Source organism: Pungitius pungitius, chromosome 20 (genome assembly GCF_949316345.1).
Source record: "Pungitius pungitius chromosome 20, fPunPun2.1, whole genome shotgun sequence".
Lineage (NCBI taxonomy): Eukaryota > Metazoa > Chordata > Actinopteri > Perciformes > Gasterosteidae > Pungitius > Pungitius pungitius.
Window position 1 is genome coordinate 1,630,185 of NC_084919.1, and position 26,583 is coordinate 1,656,767.

Here is a 26,583-nt window from a genome sequence, read left to right on the forward strand (position 1 = left end):
ACACAATATGGACCTAGGTATAAGTGTATAAAACAGAATTTCAACATCCCATAATGCATATATAGAAGCGTATAAAAGCCTCTCCATTTGTTTCTCTGGTGGCTGACATGTTAAATCCTGCTGTGCAGCCGGTGTGATGGGCTTCATCCAGAGGAACAGCTGTGGTGGGCGGCGCCCGCTTGATGACCTCAGCGACATACCTGCTCTGACCTTCTTGACTCATTCACTATCACCTGCACACATTCCGCCCCCAAATGGGAGTTTTAACATCGTATTCCCAGAACTGATGGTCAATTATATATAATCAGGACTGGCAAGTGTACAAGCTAAATCACTCTAGATAGATATTAGATAAATCACAAAACCACAACCTTTCACAAGGTGTAAATGCGATGAGTAGCACAGAGTCAGTGAGAGGACAACATGCATCCTTTGAGCTGGGAACCAGTTGATATCCAAAGTATGCCAGGAATGCAACGGCTAGTGCCCGCCTATCACCAACACATGAGAGGACATCAGGTGTGACCAACCAACCAGGAAGCGACCCAGTCACTCCCCCCCGAAAGATTCCTCAAAGACAAGCACCAACATCTTTCTAGACTTGTAACTACTACAAACAAGCCAAACAAGTGCTGTTCACACTTCAAACTACTCATGCTTAAAGAAATCAGAAAGTTCTTGAGGTGTCACATTACATACAACAACTCTACAAGAGGTCACATCCTACAGATCCAGATTGAAACAGAACAGACATCAACTGCACTGTGAGTCTGTATTACCTTTGTCCATTGAAGCAGAGCACGAACACACTGAAATGAACTTTAGCGGTAGCCTGCAGAACATTCTCTATTATGTGGGTCATCTCTCTCCTCAGTTTGTGAGCACTCACTGGCCCATTGAAGTACGCCTGTGTTGCTTTGCACTCCCATGGCACCACACAAACACACACACGCACACACACACACACGCACACACGCACACACAACTGATGCAGCATATCTCATATCTTCTCTTTTCGGTTAGTTAAGATGAGGGACAATAACCATTACGTTACGTTATTTAGCTGACGCTTTGATCCAAAGCGACTTACATTGCATTATAACCCATGCTTTACATTTTTATGCCTGGGGAGCAATTAGGGGTTAGGTGTCTTGCTCAGGGACACTTCGACATGGCACATGGAGCAGCCGGGATTCGTACCACCAACCTTGCGGCCCCCGTGATTTTCATCTTGTGTTTCACTGCAGCGAGTGAATCGGGGGGGGGGGGGGGGGGCAGAAGGAACAACAAAGACACAAATGGCAGCTTCCTCCCACTGCTCTTAACAGTGCACCTAATTACCCCACAGGACCCCCCACCACCCAATACTGTAGATGTGGGGTATCAGTGACATTACCATTTAATGCGTGCGTGTGAAAAGCTAGTAGTCTGAATGGAGCCCCCCCCCCTTCACTCAAACCTCAGCCATCTGTCTGTGCTGCACCAGTCAGGGACAGAGAGCTAAAACCAGATTAAAACAATACTTTGACCCGCTCTCACTAATCCAGAGATCTGTTCCAGCGCTCGCTCGCTGCAGGAACATCTACGGTGGACCACACGGGACACAAGTACAAGTAGAGCCACATGCGGGGAACACGGGAAAAATGTCACCTGACGTCGTGGCCACGTGGAAGCTGGTGACGCAAGACGATGGACGCAGTTCACCTCTTCACACAGAACTCAATGCTACAAGGACATATTTGAGGTGGATTTGTGGTCATTGAACGTGTATAAACTATGGTGTAATTCTAAAACATTTTTCTATTTTATGTCGGTTATCCGTTTAATCACCAGAGAAGTGGGAGGCCGATACAGTTTGCTAATCCTCAGGTCACTGCTGGAAATAAACCTCTGTCACACATGGGACAGCTGATCCAGATGTGATGGCCATTAATAAATAATACAGAGCTCAACTTAAACAGAGTAAATCCAACAACATATTGTGCATTTAAGTATAACTCGCATCGCTTTAAAAGGACATTGAAATGATCCTAAAAACCTTTGCATTTTGCATGAATCCACAGCTAAGGACGAGGAGAACAAAGCGGTGATGGTAAAGAAGAGAAAGTACTTTTTTATGCATAAGTAGTGACATATTTAAAAGGTCATTATAAACCCTAACCCCCACAAAAAAAATGCACCAATGAGGAGAAAGTTTCCTTGCTTTCGTGTCCCTCCACATTCTATCAAAGGCCGTGTCAATGAGAAGTTGACCTTGCAACGTGAAAAGCTCCCAGAGGAACTCGGTGTGGCGTCTGCAGCACGGCGTTGTTTAGCCGTTCTTATGCAGCCAGAACATCTTATCAACGGCATATGAAGACACCGAGATCGTCCTTGCAGCCTTGAAGCGATTCATTGCCATTCGTGTGGTTTCTCTTCCATCTGCAGAAAACCGGTGCTCAGACAAACAGGAGCAACACGAACGTCTTTGCAGGAAAAGTTACATCTTTCTCCCAATTCCTTTAAAATAATTCTGCCTAAACCTTGACGTAGAGCAGTTGTGTTGCATCATGGGAGTTCACCACCCTTGCTCAGTTTGTTTATTTCTCTAATAACTTAAGATCCACATGTTACGAGGATCAAATTAAAACGACCATGATCTGAAAATAATTGAAAATGTCACTCACGTGTTGAGTTGGGGCAGAATCTGTGTCAAACATCCTCCATTTAATCTGTGTTTAGTGACGTTAAGTGAAGCATTAGCACAAACCGTATCTCAGAGTACAGCCACCGCTTGGTAGAATGAGAATGCGTAGCAGTGCGACAGGATCAACGGATGCAGCTGCACAACAAAGAAGACCCTCACAAAAATAACTCATTTGAAGACCCTTGCCAGTCTGGTGTCCGTAATCACCAAGACCCCTCCCCTTTCCCCCCCCCGTTTCATTGTTCAGGGGCACCGAGCAGAAAAGGCCCCTTGTGCTCCTCAGAGAGACGTCTCCAGCCTTTTAGTGGTACGTATACAAAGAGGTCACCACCCGTGGGCAAGCAAAGGCGTCACCACAACAACAACGCAGCACCACATGTGGTCCTTAGGTGAACAAACCCGCACGGCCCCTCCCACTAGGTTTCAGTCCAGTTGGCTGGCTTTCATTTTTCATGTGTTCCTAACATATACAACTCCTGCCTGACCTCCCGGTGGGTTATAAAGTGACGCCGAGGGTCCAAATCAAGCGTCAGTGTGTGACGGGCCGGGATGAGATTGTGTTGCGCAAACATGCGCAAATTAGGAGGAGGTGAAGCTGCCCGTGGTGCCTCCAGCTGGAGGGAGCAGAGTGTCAGCTGTCAGGCAGGGCATTCAAACCCCCCCCACCCCCCCATCCACCCCAAAAACACACAAAGTACAGGCTGCGTCCTGCTGCACGAGACTCTTTTCAGAGTGCGTCCATCAATCACTATGGAGTGGTTTAGACAGAGCATTGTCTCAAGCTACAAGTAAAGGGTTAGGTGGGATTTGGAGCCCCTGCAACGCAAAAGACTAAAGAGCGAGTCCCTACGGAGGTGTGACATCAGCGCAAAAATCACAGAATCAATAATCACACTGCCAGCCAACGATCAGGCCTCCAGAAATGAAAGCATCATGGGAATTAGCAAATCATCTTTACTTGCACTTGAGAACTAAAAGGCTCACATTAGGCTCCGTTGCCCCATCTGACACACAAATCTAATAATCTCCTCTCATACAGGGTCTGGTTGCTGGAGCATGTAAAGCGCCCCCCCCCCCAGCCCTGTGGCCCACTGAGGCTCATAATGGGACCATTACACACCTGGTGACCTCTGACCTCGTCAGTGCTGTGCCGTGCTAATCAGCCCCCACCCCCCCCCGGGGGGGGCATGAGCAGACGGACAGGCGGGTGAGGTCGCTCGTACTCATAACTGCGTCACACAATGATTAAATTTCCATCTGCAATTTACATTGTCAGGAGTTTTTTTTCTTGTTAAATTCAGATTTGTAAACTGGTGTCAGCGGACGCAGACGATCCCATTTTAAACCAGGGATTTAACTGCCATTGTTATGATTTATGTTTAAAGAATATTGTAGGACAATGTTAATGTCCTGTGTTGTTTGGAGAATCTAATTTTATCGAAGATGCTTAAAAGATATACAGATAGGAATTTGTGGTTATGGTTGTACATTGTTGTGTATCTCGCTTGACGGTGGAATGGATGACGTTAACTGATGATAAAAGGCGAGTAAATCCATCAGTAACAAAAGAACCAGCGTGTTGGGAGGGAGAAAAGACGTTTACCTCACACACAAGAGGAATGACCCGGAATCAGGGGAAAAAGGGGGGGGGGTGACTCATCGGTGTAACTTCATCTCACACAAGTTCATATATATCAATAGCTTCTCACGTAACGTTTTAGTTTTTGTGCAGCTCAGTTCAAAAAAGCATCGCAAAACAGTATTGTAACATGACTTAGAGGTATTCCTTACAGTAGACGCGGGAAAACATTATTTTATGTCTCGATTGTCCCGGCCACCTGTCACAATACTATCATTTGCTTAAAGCCTTTAAATTTTTACTTAAACATACTGGAATCCATTTTCCTTATATGAGGTGCATCGCCTTCTACAACAACAAAACGGTATTCTTGGACAAATACGAGACATAAACCAAGCTAAATGAATGTGTCTGCTTTCAGGCTCCTCCTGCCTTTGAATGTGAAACATCTAGCTTAACTTCATCTCACTAGGTCGATCTCTAGGGTGGAATTGAATAAAGGGCAAAGAGCCTAAAGAACGCCTAATGAGCAAATACATGTGCACTTCATCACTACCAACTCACAACAACTTCTTCTTCTGGGTACAAGTTGCTGTATTGGTCCAAGGAATTATCATTATAACACATTACCAGCAAGCCTTTCCTAAGAAGCTCATATCTTGAACCGTTAAATACCCGCAATTTGAACCCTCATAGCATTAAATATTTAGGTTAAGCCTTAAGCTGCAGTGAAGATTTCACTTAAGCCTACTTTATTTCACATTTCTGGGGTATTTTTTCAGGGGCTGTAGCCTAATTTGCATCAGATACAGCACATGCTGTTATGCATCCAATGTCCTGAATAATTAGCAATTGCTTAATTTATTCCTGTTTCCAGACAGCTTCCATATTCACTTGGTTGCACTGAACCCATCTGAGAACACACCAAAGCCCTTGAGATGGTGTTTTGGGTTTCATATTATTATAATGAGGACACTGGGGGAATATCTTGGTGAGGTCACTCAGTGGTGAACAGCAAGTTCACAGAGTGGCTTTCTGTCTGAGGGCATCTCAACCATTTGATTTACTGCAGCTCCCTGCAGGCATATATAACGTTACACACACACACACACACACACACACACACACACATTGACTTCTAATGCTTACTTTCTATTTAACTTTAAAGCTGTACCTCAAGTTACTTATTTGTAACGTATTTTATTGTCTTTGAGACTTCATTCATATTTATCTTATGTAAATTAGATAAACGCACTGGGGATGAAATGTATTCTCTGAGGACATTATAAATCAATAAGTTCACGATAAAAAAAACATTTAGTTACAAGTTACAAAAATAACAATTTAACCCAGTACAGCCTCGTATGTGTTTGGCCGTGACGTAACAGAGTAAAGGTGGACCACGGACATGTTAGCTTGATGCTACGAGCTAAATGAAAGTTAAACGCTAGCGTCCAGTGACGTTAGCTCACGTTAGCTCACGTCATTAGCACCCCGCGGGGGGAGACTTTCTCCTCGAGGGACGCGGCTTAATTCAAGTCAGCGGACTCACAAAACAACAACCCGCGTGCACCTCGGTGTTTACGAGGAGCAACACCAAACAAACAAACAAACAAATAAATAATGACGTCAATTACAAATAAAACACTTTAAAAAAGAGACTCACCTCGGAGACGAAGAGTGGCACGAGCGCCGACAGTTAGTTCCGACAGCCTCGCGAGCTGCGCGCGGAGTGAGAGGAAACTTCCCTCTGTGTGTGTGTGTGTGTGTGTGTGCGTCTCTCTCTCTCTCTCTCTCTCTCTCCACCTCTCTCTCTCTCTGTCTCTCTCTCTCTCTCTCCACCTCTCTCTCTCTCTGTGTCTCTCTCTCTCTCTCTCCACCTCTCTGTGTGTGCGTATGTCTCTCACTCTCTCTCTCTCTCTCTCTGTGCGTCTCTCTCTCTCTCTCTCGCGCAAATTTATTAATATGAATGCAATATTTTGTTGATGACATGAACCAAAATTATCATTACTGCGTCAGTATTTTAAATCTAAGTAAGTAAGTATTTAAAAAAAGACTGAGACCTTAAACTCATGTTTACAATGTTTACTGAGGGAATAAATCAAAGGGGAAGCGGAGTCCTTTTCTCATCGACGTCTGGAGGACCAGGGGAGTCGCCCCCTGCTGGTCTCCTCTGGTCCTCCAGACGTCGATGAGAAAAGGACTCCGCTTCTCTCCGCGGATGTGATGACATCAGAAGCGGATGACAGCTGACTCGGGTGTCTGATTCTAGAACTCGGGTGATTCTAACATTTCAATCCAGGATTCACTTCACCGAGACCAGGTGTGTTTGGGGGGCGGGGGGAAGGCAGGTTTAATCACTGCTAGGCCTCAGCTTCTGTTTACTCCAAAAAGCAGGTACGGGATATAGTTTTTTAACTCAGTTAGATAATCACCCGTAGGCTACGGACAATGTTCCACCCCATGGTCAGGAGCGAGGGAGTGCGGTTCCCTGCCGGCCTACTTCCGACTCTCTACCTGAATCTGGAAAACGCTCTCAGGCGTGCGAACAGACGAGTAGAGTCTCTGGCGGAGTCGCAGCGGGCTTCAGCCAGTGAAAAGGCCTCCCTCTGCAGCCGGCTGGAGCTCCAAGAGCGAAAAGAGGAGGAATCCGCAGCCCAAATCTCCCGTCTCAAGGAAAGCCTCAAACTCAAGGAGGAGGAGATGGAAGCGGCCCGGCGCAGGAGCCGGCGGGAACACGACGCCGTGGTCAAGCGGCATGTGGAGGAGAAGGAGGTCGAGAGGCGCAGGGCCCGTCTGCTGGATGATAGGTTCAGAGCTCTGGTTCGGTTCACAAAGCAACTGAACCAGCGGGAGCGGGAGATCAAGGGCGAGATGGAGGAACTCGAGGAGAGGTTAAAGGAGGACCTTGCTGAGACAGAAGAAGGCCTGCGCGCCAGCTGCAGAGCTCTGGTTCGGATCACAGGGGGCAGGAAACAGAAAGCTACTGGCTGGAAGCGAGAGGAGCAGGAGATGAAGGGCGAGAAGGAGAAACCCGAGGTAAGCTTTGAGGAGGACTGCGCTGAGAGGCAACAAAGCCTGAAGACCGTTCAGGTCGACCACGAGAAGAAGGTCGAGCAGAGGGAGACGGAAGTCAGGAACGGAGACGTTTTCCGTCTCGGCAAAGCCGGAGAAGGTGGAGGCCTCCGTCTTTCACCTCTTCCTCCCTGCCCTGCCTCCATCTTTTATGGAAGGGTTTTGTTTTGTTTGTTCATTTTCACATTCGTGTATTGGTTTCACTACATAAATATGTAGTCAATCGTTCATCTGCTTCTGCCTTTAACAATTGGTCTGTTTTTAACTCTGAGGGGAACATTGGGTGAATCTACACATGCAGTTCTGATATTGACCACAGGGGGCGCATTGATGTGAAGGTTCACGCAGGTGAGTGATGAGAAACAGGTGTGTGTGAGTGTGTCCCATGTTGTGACATGGTGTACTTTAACTTGTATCCAATAAAAATGTTGATAAAAAAATAGTATGTGAGGTGAAATATAATTTCAAATGTCATAGAAAAGTATTGTACAAATGCAATAGTATAGTATGATAAAACACTATAGAATACTTCAATGTAGTATGTTGCTAGAATGTCTTAGAAACTATTGTGCTACACTGTAATTTACCTTTTTAATGCTATTAACTATTACGTACAAGCCAGTTATTAATCTGCAACTAAAATTCATACAGTTTTAAACCACTGTTTTCATAATGCTTTTTTTAACTTCTTAAGTGATTTTTCTCTCGAATGCATCTCAAGGTCTTCAACTGTGTGGCATCTTTCTTTCAGATCGCTTCAAAAACATTTTCTTCAGGCGACCTAACCGAGTTGAAGGAAACCAAAAGAGGAGGAAAATATCAGTTTGCTAACGTTAACAAAATACACTTCTTATCACACAATACCAACTGTACTGAGATGAGTGTTTTTATTCATTCAACTTTTCAATTGTCGAAGGACAATTGTGCTCTACTTATTCAGCAGTATGTGATTATGTTTTACATGTATTTTGAAATTGAACTTTATCTTAAAAGAAGAGATATTTCTTTCCCACAGTAGACCATTTACATCACCAACACCGTACCTGCTGATCACCAATCGCTTATAATTAAAACTTAAAAAATGAGAATATTAAAATCTAAAAGGGATTGGTTTAATTTTTTATGTTGATGTGGACAGTTTTGCCAGCAGGACGTCCAGCAGATGTCAGCAGAGCACCACGCAGCGTAATACACTCCTACAGTTCAGAGGGAGTTCACATGAAAACTTCATATTGACAAAATTTACACCAACTGTTAAGCTTTGGCTAATGGTCGGCTATGGCTAACGTTGCTGTTTCCATCAGGGGATCGGTAGTCTGTTAAAAAAAAACATTTTCTTACAATCTCTAGTTGTTTTAAGGTGCCTCCGTGGTGAAAATGTCAAATACTGTAAGTTTAAGATCTCTGCTGGTACACATGAACTAAAGGTACCTGTGTATTGGTAAAAATGCACCTTTAAATTGGTTACAGGCTCAGACCTCAGACTTCTGCATACTAATTGGGTTAAGTGACTGCAACATATATTGCCAGTCCCAAAACGTTCTACCTGAGGAAGCCTCATTAATAAGCATCAAATCAATCACAGGCGTTTTTCGTGTTCACTGAGGATGACCAATGAGCTAAAAGAAATGAAGGAAAAAACAAATGTTGACCATAACCCCAACTTCTGGTTCAGGCTCATCAAATCTGCTCCGTTTCCTTCCTCTTCAAGTCCAAGCAAACCGCCCAAAGCTGTCGGCTTCGCACACGGAGGGATTGGTAAACTACTTGGGGTGGTTGGGGAGGGCTTTTCAAAGAAACGTGTGTCATTTTTGTTTTTTTAATTCATCCCAGACACAACATATTAAAAGCCACAGCGGACGTCATGAAGTTGTGCCCCTGGGTACGAGCCACAGCCAGACATATTAGAACATGAGTCAGAGAGTTACCTTCAAGCAGCAGATGCATTAATGAACAACAAGGACTGTGGGATCAGTTCACTTGCAGCACTGCTGCTGCTTTTTTTTTTTTTTAAGTAGTGGTAGCATAGGCAAATCTGTCGTGATTTGTTTATTTAGGGATTAGATGGACCCAGAGTGCTCTCTAAAATCTGGATTAAGGACAGATGTGCGTCATGCAGGAAGATTGTGTCCAATACGTTATTCTTGGAAGTTATGAATGTTTTTCGGTACGGATTCTTCTTAGACGATGCTGCCTTTAGAAACCAGAGTGAAACCATTGTGGACCCAAATTCTGTCCGTCAGCTATGTAGAATGTTCAAATGCTAAAAATCAGGACTTGTTTAAACGTGTGAAAGAAAGTCTTTATTTATGAAATTTGCTGTGAAAGCATTACATTCTTTACATTTTTTTTCTAAAGATGAAGTTGAAGTGATGACAGTTTGGAAATAGACAGATCTACAAATATGCTGCTTCTTTATTGTTTTTTATAATGCACCTGTAATACAAAAATTAGCGATTGTGGCCTTGAAGCTGAAGTGCATTGTTGGGTTACTGAAAAGATTACTAAGCAAGTGCCAACCTTTAAAATAGTAAATTGACATATTGCAAAAAAAAAGTGCTGGAATAGGTGGTTAGCCTAGCTAAAAATTGTTTCTCATAGTTTAGCTTAGCTTAGCCCACTGCTAACCTCCTCACACATCACAACTATAGACCTAAATTTAAGGAGAGAAGGATAGCAATATTACCAACAACATATTAGATATATGAAGAGATGACCCGCCGTTAGGCTTATTTGCTGTGCCACTGTAGATTAGAAGAGTTAGCAAGCTATCTAACAGATGTCTGGCTACCTCACATACTGCAGGTCGGGGACGGACAAGCTAGTTAGCAACCTAGCCAGTTCTGAAGATGGACAAGCTAGTTAGCAACCTAGCCAGTTCTGAAGATGGACAAGCTAGTTAGCAACCTAGCCAGTTCTGGGGATGGACAAGCTAGTTAGCTAACGTTAACTGTCAGGTTCTTGAGATGGACAAGCTAGTTAGCTAACTATCAGGTTCTGGAGATGGACAAGCTAGTTAGCCAACTATCAGGTTCCGGGGATGGACAAGCTAGTTAGCTAACTATCGGGTTCTGGAGATGGACAAGCTTGTTAGCCAACTATCGGGTTCTGGAGATGGACAAGCTAGTTAGCTAACTCTTGAGTTCTGGAGATGAACAAGCTAGTTAGCTAACTATCAGGTTCTGGAGATGGACAAGCTAGTTAGCTAACTATCGGGTTCTGGAGATGGACAAGCTAGTTAGCTAACTATCGGGTTCTGGAGATGGACAAGCTAGTTAGCTAACTATCGGGTTCTGGAGATGGACAAGCTAGTTAGCTAACTACCGAGTTCTGGAGATGGACAAGCTAATTGGCAAATTAGCCAAATCCGGAGATACACAAGCTAGCATGCTGGTTATTATAGAACACTTTTCTGCCTCCATCTACGCACCATCCAGAAAATTACCGAAACACTGCTTCAGAAAACTCCACTATAAACTATGTAGTCACTCATTTTACGCAACAAATACATTAATAAAACAAAAAATACAGCCATTAAACCATGTTGGTGTATATAAAAAAAGGAGTTAAGGCGGTCAAATCAATCAAGTAAAGGTTCTTGTGTTGTGTCCTTTAGTAGAAATATACATCTAGAGAGAAACGGCATCGCTCTTCTGCAGCATGCATCAAGCAGTTTCTGTAAAAGCCCTGTTTCATGCATCTTTGCCAACTTAAGGTAGATAGGCATATGGATCCATCGGTCAACTAAAAATAAATAAATCAATATCAAATAAAAGTAAGTTAGTGAATGAAGATGGATAAAAAGTTCACTCAGCAACAGGGTTGTGGAGTGCTTTCAACACTCCTATACAGTAGTAGGATCCTGGCTTCGCTTGAATCTCGTGAATGTCAACAGAAGTAGAGAAATACACAGCATTTACCGTGACTTTAAATTTGTTTCTGTGGCACCGTTAGGGGAAGACAGCCTGGTATTTAGCGCAATTACTGCCTCATTAGCCATCTGCTCTGGACGTTTCTGTCACTCCGATACGAAAGTTACAGAGGAAATAGCAGCCAAAATGTTCTGCTCGTCTTACTTTTGAAAGTTTTATCTTGAAGGAACAGAAAAGCGAGCAGTGTTTAGAGGAGTCTGGCTGGTTTGAACAAAGACTTCAGTTGGACAGATGTGCAAAGCTCTGCCACTCAAAATACACGCGTCGCACTCCATGAAAGGGCTATTTCTCAGGAGAATATAATTTGACTAATAATGTTTGTGTTTGTGTCCAAAACCACAACTTTGATCATTTTCTACCGATTGTGTAAGTAGTCAACTGTTAGCTAACCCAGTAGCTTAAACTTTTTGAGGTGGTTTATTGATTGTGGTGGTTTTTCAACTAGATTTGAAGCATCTGTAGTGTTATTCCAGACCGGTGAACTACCATTCAAAAAAGAAACATTACAAAGAAATTCCTATGCTCCAGTGTAGCGTAAAAATATCGCTAATACTCCAAACTGTGAGTCTGCCGCCCCCTGTGGACAGAAATGGTAGTGTTCCCTTTAGAAAACCTCTCATTCTACTGCAGCAGGGTCTGACAGTCTGCCCCCCCTCCCAGTCCTGGTTCTGGTTCTTCCGGGTCTCCTTTCCCTGCGAAAGGGTCCAGCAATGCATTGTGGGTCTCCACTAGCATGGTGTTGACATCGGCTCCCTAAGAGGGGAAGCTCTGCTCCTGTACTCCGAGCTTGTCTACAGCGTCACATTGAATTTATTCCAGATACAAGATGATATTGTACAAAAGAATAATAGTTATTAATTCATGAAAATAGGACTGGTTAAAGTGACACACTTGGCTGGCTGTAAATCAGCCGTCACTACTTTATGTAAATAAATATGTAATCTCACAGCCAAAGATTGTTTAAGAGGAAACTGAAGTGCAACAGAGTGACACCAATTTCACATGATGAATAAGCTAAATGTTGATTTTTTTTTATCAATTTATGGCTAATATACACAAAAGAACGCATAATTTGCAGCATTTTTTCCAATAACACTGCTGGTTCTGACCGTGTGTCACAGGAGCATCGACGCGCAGCCGTTATCGCTTTCAGTCCCTCTGGGCTTTAATGACAAAGTATCACATCAATTATATATATAAAACAAAGCTTTAGACAAATAGAAGATTGGCAAAAAAAAAAGCTTTAAAACATTAGTATGGTTGTCACTTTTCTCTTTGGGGTCTGGCTTTTTATTGGTAAGCACATCTGCTTTCATCAGAGTGAAAGTGCAAAATTTTGAGGTGGGGGGGGGGGGGGGGGGGGGGCTCTAAAATCCTAAAACAGTTATTTTTTCTCTTGCAGTTACATGTCTTTTGAAATCTTACTCATGCCCAGCAGTTTTCATTATTCAAACTGCAAAACATTTATTCATGAAAAAGAATAGCGAGACACAGACAGTCAGGACTGTTTTCACCTCTGTGGACTTAAAGCCTTTTGGACAAGAATGCATCTAATGGATTTCGTAAGCCGCTGGACTGGAGCTGGGGAAACGTCTCTCTCTCTTCTTTTCTCGATCGAATGGGGACTGAATAAGAATGAGCTTGTGATATAATCGTGTAAAGCAGTAGAAAGTCGTCCAGTGAAGACATGCGGGCCCGAGTCTGTGAGACATTCACACTCGGCAGGCCTCTGAAACGCTTCTGCCATCCTGGTCGCTCCACCTGAACGTCTTCCGAGGAGAACAAAAAGATCCCTCAGCAGTACACGCACCAGTAGATCAGGTTGAACAGGGTGTAGGCGCCGGGGAAGATCATGCGGGAGTAGGTGTCGATGGCGTGGGTGTTCTGGATGATCCGGAAGCCTCGGAGGCCCTTCTTCTTGGTCCCCGCGGCCTCGATGTCCAGGGAGAGGCCCACCACCACGTGCTCCTGTTTCTCGGAGGACTCCTCGGGCGCGATGGAGCCCCGCGTGTACCCCGCCAGGCTGTTGGCGTCGGCCTCGCTGTACGTGCCGTTCATCATCATGGTCCTGGAGTGGGACATGCCGCAGGTGCAGGGCAGCGTCTGAGCTGCCGACTGAGCGGAAAGGACAAAAAAACGCCATCGAAATGAGTGGTGGAAAGACGCCGTTTTGTGAGGCGTTTTAATTAAAAAAAATTTCAAAGAAAGGTACCTGTTGCCTGGCTTTCTCTCTGAGCTTGCGGTCCTTACCGTCCCTCACCGTCGTCAGGTAGTTGACGGCGGCGTACTCGAGCACGGAGAGGAAGACGAAGACGAAGCTGACCCAGAGGTAAATGTCCACGGCCTTGATGTACGACACCCTGGGCATGGAGGCGTTGACCCCGGTGATGATGGTGGACATGGTGAGCACCGTGGTTATGCCTGACGCGCAGAGAACACAAGAGTTGGTCACGGTCATGCTAGGCTAAGCTAACCACGCCCTGACTCCCCATCTGCTCTCATCTCAGGGAGAGAAAACTAAACGTTGGACATTTCTCTCCGGGGGGGGGCCCTCTGGGGTTCTGCTGTGCTAAACCGGGTCGTGCTCCCGGGTCAAGGTCGCTACCACTGGACGCTGTTACCTAATGAGACTCGGGCGGGGACGGCCCTGCGGTCGATCCAGAAGGACACCCAGGACAGCATGACCATCAGGGTGGCGGGGAAGTAGGTCTGCAGCAGGAAGAAGAAGATGTGACGCCGCAGAGTGAAGTTGATGTACAGACGGTTGTACCAGCCTGGAGACAGAGGTGGGGGGGGGGGGGGGGGGGGTAATAACGAGTGTTTGTGAGTCTTTTTATGTCTCAGAGGAAAAACTGAAGTGAGACTAGAACACAGAGCCAGGTGGAATGAACTGATCTGCATTGGCCTATAAAACAAAACATCTGAACGCAAGAGAGATAATTGCCTCGGATAACAACATTTGAGGCGCATTGCAAAGTAAGGTATAGAGAACAGTGGGGGGGGGGGGGGGGGGTTTATGAGAGATATGTTGAAATAGCCCAAAAGGCTCCAGTTTCTGAGTTACAAAAACCATTTCTCAGAGGAACAGCTTTTCTCCGGATGGAGTGCTAATCTCACCGGGTTGAGTAAAACCTCATTGGGCAAAGCCAAACAATTATTTTCAGAGCTTTTACTGAAAGCTTCACTCAGAACCAGCTTTCAGCTTTTATATATTTATTAATATTATTAATACATGTAACTATTTCATTCCTTTGGTGTCACCATTTTCTACCACGGAAACGTCTATCTTCACCGAAGCAACGTCCTGGTTACTCACAGCAGTACAAGGACAAGTTAAAAACACATTTATCGCCATTACTTAATTATCAATGCTTGTATAAACTAGAATTAAAACTAGTGAGTTCAAATGTCATGATTTCAGACATATTAAAAGTTTCTTAATACTTGATTATAGGTTATTTCCTAACTAAAGGTATCAACTGCCACTCAGGCGGCGGAGAGCACTGATTATAGATAACGTTTGGAATAAATTTGACTTTGAAGTGGCTTATAGGAGACAAGAAGTGTCAAACAGTGACGAGGACTTCACACGGCTTGAGATGATCCCACACAGCAAGATACAACAATGTTCAGGTCTCTGCACCGAGGGGCAAGTTCAGACCACTCGAGTCGGAGGAGGAGAAAGCAGGTGACTCAAACAGTTTCATTTTAAGTTGACGTCACAAAATGGGCACAACACAGTTAGTTCAGCCTCTTTAATATCAGCTTGTGATTAAGCCGTCAGCAGAGAGGTCCCCTAGAGTTCCACAGCGTGGTAATGCTTTTAAAAACACGACTTTCTTTCAGGAATATGCACCATGAAGGCATAATTAAAACTAAAAGCAGATCTTGACAAGTAGCCCCTCGACCACACTGGGCCTCAGGATTAGTTTACGGTGCTTTTCTAGGTTTATATAACAATAAAAGTAATAAAAAAGACTGCATACTAACTGCCAAACAGTGAGCCAGAAGTCAGCTCCTGTCGGCGTGCAACCTGGTAGTAACGGTAGCGCGTTGAGGACGGTGTCTACCTGTGCTGCTGTAGAAGGCCAGCCTGGAGGTCGTGTGGAACTTCTGGATGAGGAACTGGGACAGAGAAATCCTGTCGTCGGTGCTCAGCGACTCGTCGCCGCTTTTCCAGTAGAGCATCAGGTCTTCGTCTGTGTACGCATCTGAAGGACGGAGACAGGACCCACTGATGCACCCGATTACGGACACTGAAGCCTCCAGCGGGAGGTTTCGGCCGTCGCCATCTTGTTTTTTGCAACCAGCGAACAGAAGTGAACATGTTTGGACGGACAGGTATACGGTTCTGGCAGACACATCAGAAGGTAGGCTTACTGTGATTGACAGGTTGCTATCAGAGGCGCACAGAGCGTCTTCATCTCTCCTCTGTTCATTGGTTGCAAAAAGCCAAGATGTTTGCCGGCTAAAATGCCAAAACAAAGGAAATCCTCGACGCCACAGAGACTCACACAGCGGCGTACTTACAGCTCTCCAGCTCCAGCGTGCACGTCTGCGAGTCCAAAGGGAAACGACTGAAATCCATGTTGCATGCAGCAGTCACTGTAACCCTGGAGGGGGGGGTGGGGGGGGGGGGCAGAGTGTAAACATCACCAGCTCTGTGCATGCAGCTACACGGCCTGCCAAGTCGCATTTGATCAGCGGGAGAAAAAAAAAAAGCCCTGAGACGGCATCATGGGCGGTTTAGGGTGGGTGGGGGGGTGGGGGGGCTCCCTGTCCTCACCTCAAGCTGTACAGGACGTGACCGTCTGGGAACACCCGCAGCATGATGTTCTCGGTGGTGGTGTCGTGGATGAAGGACCTCTTGGAGTGGACGAAGAAGACGTCGGGCACCCAGATCTTCTTCACCAGGCGCCCGTCGAAGGTCATGCTCTTGTTGGTGGTGCTCGGGAAGGCCAGCCTCTCGTCCTTCCAGTAGTGCCTCAGGTACAGGGTCATGGTGAAGTCCTGGAGGACGGAAGGGGGAGGGGGGGGGTGGGGGAGAGGAAACCAGTCAAGTCTCACTACGAGGGGCCTCTGCTGGCTCGCCGCCTCCTGCTTTATGGAGCTCCTGTGAGATTACAGTGCGCACACGGTCAGGAGAGGTGCTGAACAAATGTTAACTCTCAATCCCCGGCTTCCATTGGTCCAAGAGCACCCGTTCTCTTCTCGCCTCCAGCTCTTGTTTCCCCCCCCCCCCCCCCCCCTCCCAGCTGCAGAGATCAGCCTCTATCCCACTCTCCTCATGGCATTGCATAAGACCAGATCAGTTTGGAATAATGGCTGCAGAAACACATCGTACTCTTGGCACTCACCATAAAAGCACCTTTGATGTTGCGTAAGACGTGGAGTTCATCGGCAGGTCTGAATCGGCCTGACGAGTGTGGTAAGTTTACACATGACAGACGTGTGAGTGCCTTGATCATAAAGTATCCTTAATTATTTATATGACCGCAAGCATATCAGCGGTTTAAAATGAGGAGAAAAAAAATTCTTTTGAGGGTCCTGCAAGATGAAAGCGAGATGGAAGAAATGAGACACTCTGTCCCCGAACATGTAAGACCACAGGCTGACCCAACATCTGGAAGCTGCACCGCTCATCCCGGATCAGGCTGCAGTTGACGGAGGGACAGCAGGACAGCGAGCGGGACACGGCGATGATGTTTGGTGCTCAAACACAATCAAAGCCGACGGACGGGGTTTCCCCACAAGTTACATTTTGAATTAGATCCCTAAAAGAGTTGTTTATCTGCTGCCTTTTGCATTCTTCGTCATGCAAATTCAAGCATGTTTCTTAAGTAAGAAAAAAAAAAAAAAAGCTACTACTTTGTGGCACCTCTTGTTGCATAATCCTCGAAATACTTTAAAGGAAAAGTTGATTCATTAATTTGACTCTGCAGATTGATTCCATTGAGTTTGTTTGACCATTTCAACCCCTCAGAGCCACAGAGCGAGAAAGCAGACTGAAATATGTAGACGGTGATATATTTAGAAAACCTTGTGAATCAAACAGCATACGATTGTTTGTTTAACCTCCTGCAGCTTTGTGATATGACATAATGTCATTAAGAGCAGCCGCCGTCCGGAATCATTCACCCCCCCCACCCCCCCCCCCCCTCGAAAAAACAATTAAATACACACTGGGATCCAAATTAAAAGTAATCCGTGGTCGTCCTTGCAGACGGGAGCTTACACAACATCAGGACGACGGTTTCGGATCCGATTTTTGGTTCCGGAACAGAAGGTTGATTTAATTACATTACTCAGCAAAATCAACAATTCCTGCCATTGAGCTTTCATAATCTGATTCTGATAATCCAACTGAGAACAACAGCTAAAGGACTATAACTGAAAGGTTACATTCATCCATCCGATGGCAGATATCTGATGAAGGGACAGCGAATTACGGGGAACTACGTTCGGGCGCTGATGTTGGGAGTCAAATCCCAAAAAAAGGGATTGAGACGACGCGCGTCACGGTAAATTTAGCCGTGGTTGTGCTCGTGTGTTCATCCTCGTGCTGCTGATGAGGAGGGTTCCCGCCTCATTGGCTCACGGGGAGCTTCTCCCCCATGTGCCGAGGCAGCTTGAGCTCATCTGTCAAAGTCGGAGAGACGTCCACGGATGTTTTTGTGTCGTGTTTGTCACCAGTAACGTAATCCTCTGGAATAGTGGTGCTAAAGATTTACGTCATGCAGAGACTTCTCCCACATTCTCATTACTTTGAGTGGGTTGTTGGCCTCTGTTTTCAAGAGACTAGACAATAATCCAAGTCATCCTTCAGTCTAAAAACAAGAGCAATTCAACCGACTATTATTTTCATTTTTATTTTGTCTAAATAACTGTGTTTTTCAATCATCAGCAGAGTTGGCGAGTCATTCAATGGTTCGATTAATCAATGGTGACTAGAACCATACAGGTTTGGTTTCCGGTTCCACCTGCAACCGGTTCTGGGTCCTCCTTCCAGCGGGAGGATCTTCAACCCTCCGGCGCTTTCAATTAACCCTTAAAACCCGCCGCTCCCCTGCAGCTGAGTGTGTGTAACCGTGTGTGTAAAGCTACGCACCATGTCCACCTCCGATATGCTGTCCAAGCTCTCCACCTGAACGTCCACTCCGACGGGGACGGCTGGACCTGCAGAGACACGTCACACAGGTCCACATCACACATAGATACACATCACACATAGATACCCACATCACACAGATACACATCTCACAAAGATACAGATACACATCACAGACACATCACACACATAGATACACATCAGAGGGAATATTCCAGGCCCTTTAACTATCTATGTTTTTTATAAAGAGACTTAGAGAATAAGACCAAGACTGTGTGGTATTTGAAAAGATTGATATTAATGCAGAAACTCATGACATATATATATATATATATATTATATATCTATCTCGTGGAAGATGACAAGGTTTCAGCATGAGATGCAAAACCTTTTCTTTAAACCACATCTTTTCATCCAATGTCTGCACATCCCTTCATTCAACTGCTGTTAAAACACAAAGGAGTAATTGAGGCCGTGTCCATGTGAAATTTGAATGTGACATAATAATAAAGACGGGACCCAGTACGGAACCCTGTGGAACCCCGATAAACCAAATCGACCAGATGACGAAGCGTGGAGAGCTTCCGTGAAGAGTTGCTCACGGCGTTTGGGTTTTATTTGTATGGGCGAGCATCCTAACCCCCCCCCCCCCCCCCCCCTGTGCCCGGGTGTATTAAAGCCACACCGATGGCTGTAGTACTAATCTGTAGCGGGCAGCGAGGGTTGCCAGCGTTACGCAACCGGTTGCCCGGCAAAGCCGCTACCTGGAAGAGGGGACGCCGACAGCTCCTCGCCGCTCGTAGACGCGCAGCGTATGTCACGCATCACCAGCCAGGCCCACGCCAGTCTGGATCTGCACGCCGCACCCAACGCCAGACGCTGATGCCACCAGTTCCCAACATGGACACCACAACCCTGAGTATTGATATTTTATTGACATAGATCGCCTCTATTGATCCAGCTGAACCCAGACGGCTTCATTTAACTTTTCAACCACTATTTAACGAAATAATTTACAACGTGGCCTGAACCATAGTGATTACTTTTGGGGGGGAATCATCCAGCTACTGAATTTTTTATGAGGCTAATTGTTTGAATCACTGTTTGTTTTGGCTTTTACTTCCCTGTGGGGGACGTTTCATAGCTTAGCGTCTTATTAAGAAAGTTACACTGGTAGGACACAAAGGGAACATTAACAGAGCAATAAAGGATTCTAGTGTCAGGGAGGAACTTTCATCATTTTGATGTGAACATATATAGTAAATTAAAATTAAGCTATGGAGGAAAATTTCCCTTGGGGGGGGGGGGGGCAGTTATTGGTTGAGTTTTTCTGCTTTAAACTAATGAAACTTTCAGAGTTGGCATTTGGCAAAGTAGAAATAAACAAATAAAGGGCCAGTTCCCGCAGGCTGCGCTGTTTTCATCCAACAGGCGCCTGAGGAGAATGAGTTTTGCCCCCCCCGCACCCCCCGCACCCCCCTCCCTCTTCCCTATGTGCTCATTATGTGCACAACAGCAGACCCTTTTGCAGCTTCCTCATAATTTTCCAATAAAACTTCGTACATTTCCCCAGATTGGGCCGCGTGTGTGAAATTGATTTGTGTTAATTTGATCAATAATTTATGCAGAATATTTCACGTAGGATCCATCGGTGAGACCTGGGCCTCGAGGCCCTTCTCCTTCTGTTAAGACTCTGATAAGGTGCCGCATATTCTACACCAAATTAGTCAAACCACTACCAACCGACTTGTCCACGTTTGATATGATAAAATGTATAATAAAATATTAAAATAAAAAAGTTACATTTTTAAATAAATTAATTGATACATAATATTAACTATAAATAGGATTGAATTCATTAAACAATCTGTATCCCAGTGTACATCTGTCAGGGAACCTTCTTTTCTCAATTTCCTGTCATGTCTACACTTTCCACTATCTAATAAAAGCATCAAATACCCTCAGGTATTATTTGAAAAAACTGCTGCAGCCTTTAAGGAAATTGTTCAGTATTCCGTGTGATTCAGTTTGTGATATTACAAGATCGATATCAACATCAACTGCTGCTCTGTACGTTTAGTACCGGCTCAAACATCTCAGAGACCTATTCTCTCTACAAATGAACACATCAGAACGGAAGGATTCCACCACAGCAAGTCAGAAAATATCTGGGAATAATATCACCTAATAATATCACCTAATAATATCACCTAATAATAATAATAATAATAATTAGAAGCTAACTTCCTGTGAAGTTTAAAAAGTATCGTGTAAGTTTATATCAACACATCCAGCTTTGGGTCTTGACTGAATCGTCGTTACGTCATTTCAACACAGAAAAAACAACTTATCCATTTCACTAAATGATGCTGGACTGCTCCTATTTCCATGGATTAGCAACCTCAAAACCTCTTGGTTTCCCTCCGGCTGGATTAGACAGCATTAGACACCCGGGCTGCTAGAAACAGCAGATCCAGGCGAGAGGATGCGTCCTGTGTCCTTCAGGGTCCCGCAGGGGGTGGAAATGAGGGGAGGACACACGTCGTTTGAGTAAGAGAGTCCTATGTTCTTCTTCTTCTTCTTCTGCTGCTGCCACAAAAGCCTTTCGGACGAGTGTTCCTGAGCGGGTTGCTCCATCTACGGCGGCGCATGGGGTCCCAGAGGAGGTCCTCGCGCTAAATGCCAGAGAACGGGCCGCTTTGCTTCAACGAAATGAGCTTATTATTTTTAATTGCCTCCCCAGAACCCAGAAATTCAAGTTGTCTCGACATTGAAGTTTCACAGCGTCGACGACCAGTTGCATTTACACTTTTTAAAAAATTGACTCGCCCTCAAGCATCTATCTCTTCATGGTCTGTTTGACTCTAAATGGACCATCATTCACTAAATGAACATCATGCTGCTTCATGGAAGACTTGAACCTAGAGACTGAGACCATTAACTCATGTTTACAATGTTTACTGTGGGAATAAATCAAGAGAGAAGAAGAGTCATTTCCTCATAGACGTCTATGGGACTAAAGGAGTCGCCCCCTAGTGGACATTAGGGAGAATGCCGTTATGGCTTCACTCTTTGGAGTGTTGCACCCTGGGTAATCGTCTACTCGCCCGCTCTCTTCAAACAGGGTTACTGCTGATCTTTGAAGCGTCATCTCCAGTCGTCAACTAGGCGAATGGTAGATGGTTACTTGATGCGTAGTTTCTGCTCGCTAAAGGAAGCGATGGACGAAGCTCCTGTGGAGGAAGCCATTTGTAGTTAAAGCGACTGAAGTTAGTCAGCTGTGTCGAGTAAGCGAGTCCTCCTTTTTTTCCTCTAGTGTCCACAGCCCACTTCCGTAAAAGGAGTAATTAAGTAATTACTTGTAAACTATCCCACAAAGCGTTGCATGAGGATACGTTGATACGTACACAAATCAAATACATGGCTCATGAGGTAACTTCTGCTCGGGTTGATCCGTTATGAAGATACAAACCACCAGGGGGGGGTAGAAATAACCGCCTGGGGGGGAGGAAGAGGTTTCTCTTGGGGGCGACATCTGCTCGGCTCCTTGTCAGAACGTATTTACAGTGCAGAAGGTCCCGCTTTCTTTGTGTCCTCCGTCCACAGGCCCTGAGCTCCACATGAGGTCTGTTTATGCCGTCTTTACAAGAAGTGAAGTGGGGCGGAAAATAAAAACCAGCTCCCTCCACTCGGCATCAGCATGCACTTCACACCCCGTGGAACCGTGGATGACAAGTGGAATGTCGCCACAGTGATGTCACCCGTCGGTTTGTGGTCAGTCGGGCAAGTTCCCCGTCGCCATCTTGGATTACAGCCGTCTTGTTACGTGAGACTTCTCATGCAGAGTCTTGTCAATCAGCTTTAGGCCCCGCCCTAAAGCATCCCTGCTTCATGGTCTGTTTGACTCTAAATGGACCATCATTCACTAAATGAACATCATGCTGCATTGAAGAAGACTTGAAACTAGAGACTGAGACCATAAACTCATGTTTACAATGTTTACTGAGGGAATAAATCAAGAGAGAAGTAGTCATTTCCTCATAGATGTCTATGGGAGCAGAGGAGTCGCCCCCTGCTGGTCACTACACAGAAGTAGAGTCATTTCCTCATAGACGTCTATGGGAGCAGAGGAGTCGCCCCCTGCTGGTCACTACACAGAAGTAGAGTCATTTCCTCATAGACGTCTATGGGACCAGAGGAGTCGCCCCCTGCTGGTCAGTACTCAGCAGTAGTGTCATTTCCTCATAGACGTCTATGGGACCAGAGGAGTCGCCCCCTGCTGGTCAGTACTCAGCAGTAGTGTCATTTCCTCATAGACGTCTATGGGAGCAGAGGAGTCGCCCCCTGCTGGTCACTACACAGAAGTAGAGTCATTTCCTCATAGACGTCTATGGGAGCAGAGGAGTCGCCCCCTGCTGGTCACTACACAGAATGCATATTTAAAGAACCGGAGGTCGCCGTGTGCTTCACCCTCAGGTTCAACAAAAGCGTTAAACCCTGACTTCCTGTTGCCCTCCTTCTAAAGACACAACGGGTGAGATTCCCACGTGATCGTCTAAATCTCGCAGGACTCACCTGCGAAGGCCGGCCTCATGGTGAAGTCGTGCTCGTCTATGCGCAGGAGGTGGCTGGACTTCACCTTTCGCGACTTGGTTCCATCCGAGACCTTCTTGGACAGAGGGCTGCAAGCAGCACAGGGGAGAGAGATATTTTTATTTTCTATTCCTTAAATTTTGTTTTCAGCAAAATGTGTTTTTTTATTTTAAAATCAATCATCTGCCTTTTTTTAATCTTAACGAAACATTTTGGGGTTTTGACTGTTGGACAATTAACAATTTCACTGAAGGACGAACCCTCCAAAATGTAGACAAAACCATGACAGGAGGAAACAAGATTAGTTGACTAATTGGCAATCTAAAGTCCCTTTTAAAAAACCAAATGGAATAATCCCTGCCATGTTCTGTACTATAAATCCGGCACATTACGTGAGGACAGAACCCCAGCTGCTGCTGCGGGATGTCTGATCTCTCCTCGGGCCAAATACTGTGCACTACACGGCACGGCTAAGGGGAGGATTCCATCTGCCGTCTGGATCGGAGAGCAGAAGTTTTCAAAGCCGGGTTTGGATCCCATTGATAAATAAATAAATAAACAAACCCACAAATACCGAGGTGATGGCTCCTTCTGGCCGACACCTGACTTAAACCCAAATGCAGCTCGCGTGCAGGTGTTGACATTCTGGCTGTTCTCGGCAATGACCACGACTCTCGGTCCGTGGCGCGTGCGTAAAAACCCTCGCCAGAACGCTTCTCTAGCCGGTACCCACCTGCCGGGCTTGTGGGTGTCCGTCGGCGCGGACCAGCGCCTTTTCCTACTCTTGTGCCTCCTGCAGTCCCCGAGCGCCGCCAGGCACAGCAGCACCAGTGCGAGCCGTGCGTAACCGGGCATGGCGGAGAGTTCAGAAGCCCCGCAGCGAGTCGGTGAGCGACGCCTTCGGTTCCGGTGCGGCAGGACGCGCTGATGTGCGCGGTACCATCTTCCTGTCGGATGCGTGGGAGGGAGGAACTAGGAGGAGTGCGAGGGAGACCGTGCGCGAACAAGTGCTTTGCGAGGAGAGAGAGGGATGGTGGAGTCTGATGAGCGCGCTGATTGGTCTTCCAGAGGGGCTTTTTTTTTTTCTTACTTGGCTCAGATGCGGGCACGCAGCATCAGCACCACATGCAGCGCACTGCACCCCCCCCCCTCCGCCCCCCCCCGTCCCCTTTGAGTCGTTAGAGGCAGAGACACGGCAGTTTGTTCCTTAGAGAATAGACAGAAAGAGAAAACAACAGGGATTCTTGAATTCCTGCTGCAGCTCCTTTGGTTTCAAAGATGCATCATATTTCACACTTGATTTGATATCGTTCATAAAGAGGCTTGTGCCTTTTTTAAAGTCACACTTTGATAAATTATTACTTTTACTTTGTGTAGGACAGCGCGGCACCAAAGGCATCCAAGTCACACTGCGTAAACGTCGGCATCTGGCTCGCTCCGGGGGTTTGATTTTACTTAAACCGCCTGGAGTCCCGAGAGAGAGAGAGAGGAGTCCTCAGAAGATGTGAACCCGCTTTAAGAGACGCAGTGGAAGCTCCTCCGCAGACCCTGGCCGCCTTTTCGTCATCTCGCGTTGACTCAGGCGCATCTCTGCGAGCGGACGCGCGCAGGGGGTCGCTGCGGACGCACCTGGCGGAGGGTTTCCTCTCTAAAAAAAGGACCACATCTTTGTGGATTGGGGACCCAAGTATTAGGGTCGGCCCGGGGGGGCCCTTGAGCTCTCAACTTGGGTCCCCGTGGATGCTGAGGAACATTCTGTCCCGTCACTTCAAGTGTTTTTGATCTGAGGAGATTAAAAAGTATTATCCAGTCGCAGCATGTTGACAAAGCCGAGTGAGTGCTGAGTGCAGAGTGATTGACACGAGAACAGATTCCCACTGGACAACAAACAATGCGGAGAAAGAGGCACTTTACCTCCTTCAGGCCCAAATATATATGACGTCGTAGATTTAACACAGGAGGCTTTCTGTCTGAAGGTAATCTTAAGGTGACGTGATGGAGATATGCTGAAAAGAAAAAAAGGTGTGAGGCAATCAAGGAGAGAGAAAATCAGGTCTCGGCGGGGCTCACGTCACGGCGAGTCCGAATCAAGTCTCATGTGAATGTAAAGTCTCAACGAGTCACAGTTCCCACCAGCGTTTGGACCAAAGTCTCCAAGGTTTGAATGTTGCTAAAAAATAAAAACTATAGAATCCCAACTGTGCTGTGCAGATAATTGATATAAATGGCTTCCCAGTCTCATCAGTGATAAAATATTTTTTTAAAGCGTGGGGGGGGGGGGGGGGGGGGCATACAGCCTGAGAGAATGCCTTAAAGCAGCAGGGGGGGGGGGTGTAAATGAACACAGTGACCACAGAGAACAACTCTCCGATTGAAGTATAGTTTAAAGTTGTGTAGTGATGTGTAGTGTGTGTGTGTGTGTGTGTCGCAGCGTGATAAAAACCCGCCGTGACACGTTGCGTTGACTCAAGTTCTGCGGCCTCCCGCTGTGCGCCGTGTTGCGTTGCGTTGCGTTGCGTTGTTTTCAGCTCCTTCGGAGCACCGCTGGAACATCTGCGCGCATCGTCACGGGGAGCGAAGGACGCGCTCCTCTCTGGAGAGACCTTCAGATGCTTTTTTTTGTGGCCGGATTTGTCGTTTAAAAATGAACACGCGCGGAGCAGCTGGATGGTTTTCCCACTGAAAAGAGACGCCAGGAGCAAGGTCCCCCCCCCCCCCCCCACGAGCAATTTAGTCAAAACGAAAACTAATTAAATACTGACGAATTGCAGAGATTCCGTAACAACGTGTAGTCTTTCTCGCACAGTTTTGCATTCAAATCACAATGGCGCTAGATGCCCGCCCGTTAACGTGGCCCCGTTAAAGCGCACCATGGTGGCACCATGGTGCGCTTTAACGGGGCCACGTTACGGGCGTGCGTTGATCTGTTAATGAAGAGCAGGGATTATTCCTCCCGTTTAAAAATAGCCATCTGGAGACCCGGCGGCGGGAGGAAGGCGTTAAAACGAAGCATCGCCCGCGTTCCGGTGGGTGACGTAGTGTTGTTAAATGTCTTTATTTATGTAAAGGAAAACACACACATTTCAGGCGTCAGGTGACAATTGAAAATGTCAAAAAAGTAGGACAGGCCCAAAGTCAAAGCTGCTGCTCTTTTCCTTTTGTGCATCACATAATAAAAAAAAACACATGCAGCAGACCTACTATAATTATATAATACATAATAGCAAGTTCAATATATTGTGCACTATTATGTTTAAAAAAAAAAAAATCAAAAGTGAGGGAATAAATCAAGAGAGAAGTAGAGTCATTTCCTCATAGACGTCTATGGGAGCAGAGGAGTCGCCCCCTGCTGGTCACTACACAGAATGAGGCTTTAAGACAAAAAGCCCTCACTTCACTCTGCAGAACATTCCTTGATGGTGTTTCATGTTTGACGCTGCTGTATGATATTAATGAACAAACAGATCCTTTTGTGGTGTGGGAGTGATTCTAGTAACTCACCCGTTTCACCGCTGCATTGCTTTTATTTTCCAGAGCTGTCGATGGGAGACACTAAGGCATCTCGCTTCCTTCTCTTTTCTGTTGAGAGTTGCACATGCACCAAACTAAC

General features: G+C 46.0%; 1 protein-coding gene across 1 annotated transcript; it reads right to left on the bottom strand.

Annotated features, from left to right (window-relative positions):
* Window positions 1–12,623: 12,623 nt before the first annotated feature.
* Window positions 12,624–24,115, bottom strand: LOC119194984 (gamma-aminobutyric acid receptor subunit rho-2-like). Its single transcript, XM_037449541.2, has 9 exons — window positions 23,707–24,115; window positions 22,956–23,062; window positions 18,381–18,448; window positions 16,059–16,282; window positions 15,803–15,885; window positions 15,343–15,483; window positions 13,894–14,046; window positions 13,485–13,693; window positions 12,624–13,387 (listed from the first exon to the last, which is right to left on the bottom strand). The coding sequence occupies exons 1-9, from the start codon at window positions 23,826–23,828 to the stop codon at window positions 13,067–13,069; spliced, it is 1,428 nt and encodes a 475-aa protein (XP_037305438.1). The 5' UTR covers window positions 23,829–24,115; the 3' UTR covers window positions 12,624–13,066.
* Window positions 24,116–26,583: the final 2,468 nt, after the last annotated feature.